The sequence below is a fragment of the Toxorhynchites rutilus genome, chromosome 2 (assembly GCF_029784135.1).
Source record: "Toxorhynchites rutilus septentrionalis strain SRP chromosome 2, ASM2978413v1, whole genome shotgun sequence".
In the NCBI taxonomy this organism is placed as follows: Eukaryota; Metazoa; Arthropoda; class Insecta; order Diptera; family Culicidae; genus Toxorhynchites; species Toxorhynchites rutilus.
Window position 1 is genome coordinate 138339203 of NC_073745.1, and position 7873 is coordinate 138347075.

At 36.4% G+C, this 7873-nt stretch overlaps 2 protein-coding genes across 3 annotated transcripts; one reads left to right on the plus strand and one right to left on the minus strand.

The window, feature by feature from the left end:
- The first annotated feature begins 3073 nt into the window (after window positions 1–3073).
- On the plus strand, window positions 3074–4844 carry LOC129768734 (uncharacterized). 2 transcript variants are annotated; one of them, XM_055770579.1, is made up of 4 exons: window positions 3074–3135; window positions 3188–3368; window positions 3441–3564; window positions 3620–4844. In XM_055770579.1, exons 1-4 carry the CDS (start codon window positions 3109–3111, stop codon window positions 4323–4325), a joined length of 1038 nt encoding a protein of 345 aa, XP_055626554.1. In that variant the 5' UTR covers window positions 3074–3108; the 3' UTR covers window positions 4326–4844. The 2 variants fall into 2 exon arrangements, with proteins under 2 accessions (XP_055626554.1, XP_055626555.1); XM_055770580.1 differs by having other exon boundaries at window positions 3632–4844.
- Window positions 4335–5569, minus strand: LOC129768735 (NF-kappa-B-repressing factor-like). The gene is made up of 3 exons (XM_055770581.1): window positions 4987–5569; window positions 4571–4929; window positions 4335–4514 (listed from the first exon to the last, which is right to left on the minus strand). The coding sequence occupies exons 1-3, from the start codon at window positions 5482–5484 to the stop codon at window positions 4346–4348; spliced, it is 1026 nt and encodes a 341-aa protein (XP_055626556.1). The 5' UTR covers window positions 5485–5569; the 3' UTR covers window positions 4335–4345.
- Window positions 5570–7873: the final 2304 nt, after the last annotated feature.

The following is a 7873-nucleotide window of genomic DNA, read 5'->3' on the forward strand; positions in this document are numbered from 1 at the left end:
TCTCCATCCTGAGCCGTTAAAGCTATTCGACGTATCAGGTTTCATCTGTTTTCGATGAAAGGTTACATTATTCTGGGCTAATATATTAATTTATAATATGGAACGACTATACGAATCGAGCGACAGTTAGGTTCAGCGTTATGATCATATTTTTCAGTATTACTAACAAAAGCAATTTCTTTATTGTAAAGGCAATTCGTCCAACTTTTGTGGTCCACTTTTCAAACGTTCTGGTGAAAAGATTTAGAAGTTCTTCTAGTGATGATTATACACGGGTTCGGACTATGTAACCTGACCAGGCTAACAACATTTCAAAATAATTTTCATTCAGTGTATGAAAATTTACAACTGCATTTGAGCATGCTAGTCTCAATGAAGATACAGAATTCGAGAAAAAATAGCGTTCAAAGTACAGCTGAAAAACACACGGTTTGTTTACTTTTTCCTCATACATTCATAACACTCGCTAGATGGCGACAGCGTGCCTTCTATGTCGCGAATAACTGATTTTATTTAAATTCATACATTGACAGATAGTCATGGCTGGGGTTGCCAGTCGCTTTTATTCTTCTACAGAAACAGGTCGGTACAGATACAGCGATTGTACCGAGTTGCTTGCATAGTTCTAGCGCTGTACATGGTAACAGACATACAATTTTCAAAGTACAACGCTAGTACAGTTGTATGTCTGTCATAAGTATGGAGCGACACTGAGTAGTGCCTCGGCAAGATGAAGAATAGAAGATGGGAAGATTCATGGGTTCTGGTTGTGTTAAACAGGAAGATAGGATGTTCACATGCCAGGCATACCAGTCAGTTACTCAAATGGGTGCTGGGTGCTGAAAACTTCATTCGCTTTAAACTAAGACGCAGAAGGAAATCTTTTCGTCTCAATCTAGGTATTACGAAGTCAATTAAATTTATTTTTCAAGTACATTTCGCATGAAAAAAACTTTTTTCCCATGCACTGTCAAATGTTCATCCGTCAAAGGAACAAAAGATTCTCTGACTCTGACTTTGTTCCTTTACGTTTTTGGTCGACGTAACGAGACGTTAAATCAAATTAAAATTATGTTTAAAACACCTCAAAAAACTGAAATATTAGTTTCTGCTAAAATGTCAGTTGGGCCCTTATGATTTTGACTGCTAGCATCGATTTAAGAAAAAAAAAACTAGTTCGTTCATTTCATCTGCTTATTTTTACTTTTAATAACAACACTTTTCCTATCTAGTGGACTATTATAAGAAAAGTAACACGAGGAGGCCATCTGGCGTAGTGGTAACATCCATACCTCTCACGCAGAGATCACGAGTTCAATTCTCACTCCCGACATTCTTCCAAAAATGGAAGAAAAAGTGACGAACCAGCCAAAATGTGTTGAAAATCACTATAATAAAGAAAAAAAAGAAAAGTAACATACCTAAACAAAATCTGTGACGTCACAGATTTAAAAATCTTCCCACCTTTCATTTTCCATCTCGGTGCCTCGGTATGTCGAATTAGAAACAACTCTTTGTACACACATAAAATCCCGTAGACGGCGACACTGTACCTTCGATGCCCGAATACAGCGAATACATGTTTTCCGCGTGTAATGGCGGGATTACATTAGGGAGATCTATTGGCGATCTAACGTACAAATCTACACCTAGGCGGCGCTGCGGTGAAAGTGATGATGGTTTTAAATTTTGCCATATGAGCTTATGGAAGGTTTGTAGTTCTTTCCATAAATTACAATGTTATAATAATAAAAGATTATTTGATTGCGATGAGTTTGTAAGAAATTTAATTCTGCGCAATTTTATATATAACATGTTATTTATTTACCTCTTTCAGTAGTGAAAACTATAAAAATGTTGACAATGGTTGAATTGAAGAAGGACATTCGAGAGCACAATCAAACACAAGTAGAAAAATGCACGATTCCTGCATGTGAGAACTACCTTGGAAAGCCCCGAAGAAAAATATACGTGATTTGTTTTTGAGTTTTAGGTTACATTAGCATCATTTTCTTAGTTCAAAAACGAAATCCAGATGTCTCACCGATCGTTTACATTTTGCGTTAGATCGCCAATAGCTATAGATGGATTTATTCACGTGAAAATAGGTGTAAACGGGTGAGAATAAATATGATACAATTATTCGAGGTATATATAACTTGAATAAATTCAGCATATGTAAACGCATGTGAATTTCTCACTGTTGAGAAATCACTAAAGTTGGATGCAGTTCTACTTCAGGTGAATAAATTCACCGAAGATATGAATATATTCATTATAGAAGTTCACGCTAGTGTAAACGGTTGAAGCGATTTCTATTGACGAATTTACGTTGGACTTACAACCAGATGGCGCAGCGAGTAAAATGAGGATGTTTTGTTTTTTTGGTATGAACTTCGTTCAAATTTTTTAGAAAAATCAGAATTTATCTTCAAAGTTTCCGGTTTCATGTATACTTTCCACGTTGAAAAGGTTAGAAAAGCATCATTTTACAATTTGCTATAAATATTACGAGGAATGGCTTGTTATAAGTATTGTACTTTAATTTTTTTCAACTAAGTAAACGACGAATAGGGTGTTTTGCTCTAAAAATACTGCAAATCCTTCTCGTATCGGCCCCTACATAATCAATGATATCAGCCAATTTGATATGATATTGATTTCATCGCAATTATCCATAGTATCAATAACCGGTATGCATCATCAAACCTAAAATTTCCGAAGATTATCTATGACTTTGGTAAAATCGCTTGCTGAAACCATCGGCAATAAACAAAATAATAATTTTCTAACCATATACTGACGACATTTAGTGGCTGAAATGAATCTAAATAAAAATAAAATTAATAATTACGACCGTATCGCGCTTTTCAGTGCGTAAAATAAACAAACACCCTCACTTTTGTAGTTCTGAGCTCTAATGTAGGTGTCGCATGAGCTGATTCAGCTTTGCGTAAATTCGTCAATAAATCTCATCATATTTCTTCACATGAATATATCCCTAGTCTAAACCCACCCTAACGTAATTCTCGGTTGACAAATTTGAATTTTCAATCACAACGTGCTTCACACTTGCAGGTTGCAGAAAAACAGTCAACTGAACGGAAAATGTGTGATGACGAGCAAAAATTATTGGTAACTTAATGCTGCAATGAAAACATATTTTATATTATTTTCATTAATCTAGGATGAAGCGGCGAAAAAACTTCTCCAGTTCGATACTAATATAGCGACGTTATTGAAGCAGCTCGTAGATTGTACGCCAGATTGTAGTGATCAAAATGATATTCGTACACTAGAAATCACCAGCAATAACCTATGCTACTCGTTGGAACGGGTATCGCAGTCAATATTAAAAATTCTAGAAGGTAGTACTCGGTTTAGCGATTATTCTCAGTAACGCCCTTTATTGTTCAATATTTGTTACACTCATATCTCAGATCTCCACTCAAAAAATCAGGAATTGGAGAGTTTGAGAGCGTTTAAACGAAACTCCGAAAGTGCCCTAGAAACTCAAAATGAAAAAATCGCTAGGTTGGAGCAGGAGCTTTCCGCCACTAGACAGTAAGTATTTCGAATCTGGGTGCATTGTCGAACAGAGTAAAACAGTTCATAGTAGCAATATTTTTAGCCAAGCAGTAGGACAAATAGAGGCCGTATCTTGGACCGGTTCCATAATGGGTGCAATGTTGTGGAAATCATGCAAACAACATGACAGTGTTAAAGCACTTATTGGAACTGACAGCTTGCGGGATTTCTTAGTAATGTCCAATTGCGTGCTAAGTAGTTTTGTAGCAAGACAGATTGAAGGTACATTACCGCTTCCCGATACGGATGACTACAAATTTATTGTCTCTATATGTGGCACCTTCACTAATCTGGCTGCCTTTCCCGAAGGACGAGCACATTTGGCCACAGATGCTGATGGGCTGGCATTTGCCAATAATTTGCTCCATGCCATCGAGCGGTTCATGATGCCAGCTGGCAGGTTGTTAAAGCGAATGACTCTAACATTTGTGTATAACATTTGTTTGGAGGAGAATGGAGCTAGATTTGTAATGTATGATGGAAATCGTTTGAGGAGCATAATCAACTGTTTGGACTTGGTAAACTCGGAGGACATATTGACGCTCGCAGTTACCCTGCTAATGAAACTGATAAAATGTGCTTCAGAAGTCGAACTGAAAGCAGCCATTGCCCAACAAATTCCTAGAAGTATTATCAAACAGATTGTCAGTATAAACAATCCGCAACTGAAGGAAACCGCCGCCTATCTTCTAGAGTTGGTGGAGTTTGATTGGATCACTTCAGCGAGAAAAAATTAGGCGTTTCTCGTTAGCAGTGTTTATTTCATATTCGTACAAATAGGAGGAATAACTGTATACTTGGCGCACAAATCAGAATGGCCTTTCTGGACGCCAATCATGATTTCACGGATTGTGAGATTTTTACTGATTACCAGTTGTTTCTTTTTTCCAATAAGTTGCGGGAAAAGTTTCAGCGAAGAAGCCAGGCTGTAATGATATTGTGAAATACACGTATTTCAGACCATGCAAAACATGATACTCACTCTTTCAGCTTGATAACTTGATGCTTAGAGAACTGTGGGCTGAATACCAAATCGTAAAGTGCATTGCCGGAGGCATACTGTTTAATCGCCAACATGAACGCCTCTATCGGTATCTTCTCTGGCTTACTATCTTCTGTACCGAATCCTGCTTTAGCTTTGAGTTTCTTTATCCCAATTGGTTCCAGTATTCCTTCCTCGTTATTGCCCAGGGAGCCACCACTCCAGCCTTGTTTCTGGAGCATGCGAAAACCAATGTTACCCTCATCCAGTTGATTTTCTTTAAAGTTTTGCTTGTTCTTATCATTCGAGTCTGGATTCTTTCGAAATACGTTTCTACGCGTGTGGTATTCCTTCAACCTCTGAAATAGGGGCAAACTCGATTAATCAGAAAAAACCCCGATAAACTTGCAACGAACCTTAACCGTGTAACAATAGTATTGGATGATTCGTACTAATTTATCCCGCGCCTTCGTGTGCGCTTCTTGCTTTTCTCCCTCGGCTCGACAAATCTCACGATCATTAATCAAGTAACGGAAAACCTGCTGCTGGTCGTCATAGTTGGTTTCCAGTAGCATTCCGGCTTTCTCAAACGTAAGCTTAAGCGATATTCTATCATCGTTATACATGTACCCAATAACATCCTTGATCCTTCCAATGTCTCGTTTGTTCAGCTTAGGATCGGGGATATCGCTCGTTGATTTATCATCACTAGGCTTCACGAAGTTAGTATAATTGAATTTACTCGATTTTATTCCATTCTGAGTAGAATCATGCGTTTTAATTAATTCAGCAGACTTTTCCGTGACATTGAGATTGTCGGTTTCTATCCATCCATCGCTGAATGATCGAATTATTTTATTTTTCCAACTTAAATTGGAATCTGTTTTCCGTTTCCTTTGAGATTTAGATGCCATGCTTGTCAAACTAGTTTATCCTACGGTGCAAGATAAGTGAATTTGTTTCTTGGCCCAACGTCTTTTTGTTTACAAATATTGAATGTTATCGATATTTAGATGCGAGACAAAAAATACACTGAAGCAGATTTTCTTTCGTCATCAAAATCTACACTAAGAAATAAAATTATAAGTTTTGACGTAGGACTACGTCTTTCATTTCTATACCGGGGTGAAAAATTTCTCTATTGAAAGAAAAATTTTAACGCTTTCGCGTGAGTTCTGTTACAATACTAAAAAATTTATTCAAAAGTTTCACAATATATACATGGTTCCTTAAACTAAGATTGACGAGGAACATCTCCTCTCTCTCTCTTGAAAACCGATAACATATCGGTTTCGTTTAGATCATCTACCTTCCTTGTCCCTTCTTCTAGCGTATGGTAACGTGCAGTCTGAGACGGCTGCACTACCCTAAGAAAATACCTTAAGTTTATAGCACCTCGTCGGTGCGCCTATCTTATTCTTGGATTTCCCCTTTCCATCCTTCGCTCTAAATAACATCCTTTTATTTTATTACACCCTGCTGGTGTATCTGGCTGAGCGCAGCTAGGGATGGAAAAGGGTAATAAAAATGCATCCTAAATGATGCATGCATTAAATTGTTTACCGGACGCTATTTAAATATTCGTCCATTCTGAATTTATGACCGGCAATAATTTCGAACTACAAGCGTTTTCTAGCCTAACAAAACACTTGAGCTCTTACATCTTTTAATTGCCTTACATTGGTCCTTTCTAAACGTTTCTATACCTCGCTTGGAGGTCTTTTCTAAATATAATCTCAAATATTGCTTATCTTATGGATCTGTAACTCGATCCGCGATAAGCCTCAGCTGTCCGTAACATTCCGGACTCCGTAAATCTACTACATAGATTTACTCAATTATAGACAACTATCACGGTTTAAAATAATAGGAATATTTCTTGATTCTTCCTGAACTCTATTTAGCCGTATCATGTCTAATAACGAAGGCGGATCATCATTTCTTCTATTATTTTGTCTATTACTTCTTCTCTTTAATTTTATGTATACGTAAATTCCTACTATTATAATCATTGAAATAACAGTTATGGTACCTCCAAATGTATATACGTGTTTCTTTTTTATAAAATCGTCTTCAGGTATTACTGTATCCTTTATATCTACCTTTTCATATGGATTTCTACTCGAGATAGTTGTATTCAAATTTTCATTTATGTTTGGTTTTTCTAGTACATATGGTAGTTTCTGAATAGGTTTAAAAAATATTCTAGCTTCCCCGTTATGTCCAGATATTTGGGCATAACGAATAGTTTTTTCTGTTAGGATCTTACAATCTGGGAACAGTTCTATGATCGCGTTCTTATAAGGCGGTGACATGGCTACATTATTACAATGGATTATTATCTTGCTAGGGTCGCTCGTTGTGTACAATATAGAGTTGATCTTATTCAATTTTGTTAACATGGTGTATGGTTCTTCCATCATCTTTGTTGAGCATTTTTGTTTTATCGTTTCATGAAGTAATGCTCCAGCTATGCAATCTGGAACTCTGGTTAATTCTGGCTGATTTACCACATAATGACTTTCATTAAGCTTTATTAAATTTCCATCTGGGTAAAAAAATTCATGTTTATTATTAATTGCTATTACATGGTGATCTATTTTTATAACACTTCCATTTTCAGGAATAGGGATTACATTGAATACTTCGAAGTTTTCCTTATTAATAATTACATTTTCCATTATTATATTTACTGTTCCATTTTCAATTTTAATGTTGTATTTAACTGCAAGTGGGTCTCTAAGGATTGAGTATCCTTCTGGTAATTGCTTCTTTATATTTTGAATTGCCTTTTGCATTTCATTTTCGGCTAAAGGGTGAGTCTTAATTATCCTGTATTTTCGAGTTATGCCATCAATCAATTGCAAAGCTAACGTTGTGGTCTCAAAACATTTTCTTGCGAATATATTAGTTCTTTCTTCGGAATACTTTCCCTTCAAAGATAACATTCCTTCATTTAGTCTACGAATTCTTACGCTTAATTCATCTCCCATATTTTTGCTTCTTTGATTCAATAGTCTCATGGTTTGTGAGATATCATGAAGTTTTTGCTCTTCGTGAATACGCAAAGACTGTACTTCGTCTTCCACATCATTACTCCCAAATAACAGGTCTTTCAAAAACCCAAGTATTCCACGACTCCTTTTTGATCGTGATAAAAAATTTATTTCTTGTTTTGCATTGTTACATTGTCGTTCTATCGACATTACAAGTTCTGTCAAAGCGCTGTCTTGAGTTACATTCCCCATGAACTTCAAGGTTCTTTCTAAGTTCGAATGAATAGAGTCTAGCATAGAAATATCG

Excerpts from the sequence above, each read along its gene's own strand:
- LOC129768734 (XM_055770579.1), top strand. The coding sequence starts at position 3,109 with ATGTGTGATGACGAGCAAAAATTATTG. Across the intron at positions 3,136-3,187 it reads ATGACGAGCAAAAATTATTG|GATGAAGCGGCGAAAAAACT; the intron begins GTAACTTAATGC and ends TCATTAATCTAG. Across the intron at positions 3,369-3,440 it reads AATATTAAAAATTCTAGAAG|ATCTCCACTCAAAAAATCAG; the intron begins GTAGTACTCGGT and ends CTCATATCTCAG.
- LOC129768735 (XM_055770581.1), bottom strand. The coding sequence starts at position 5,484 with ATGGCATCTAAATCTCAAAGGAAACGGAAAACAGATTCCAATTTAAGT. Across the intron at positions 4,930-4,986 it reads ACTATTGTTACACGGTTAAG|AGGTTGAAGGAATACCACAC; the intron begins GTTCGTTGCAAG and ends CCCCTATTTCAG. Across the intron at positions 4,515-4,570 it reads CAAGTTATCAAGCTGAAAGA|CCTGGCTTCTTCGCTGAAAC; the intron begins GTGAGTATCATG and ends ATATCATTACAG.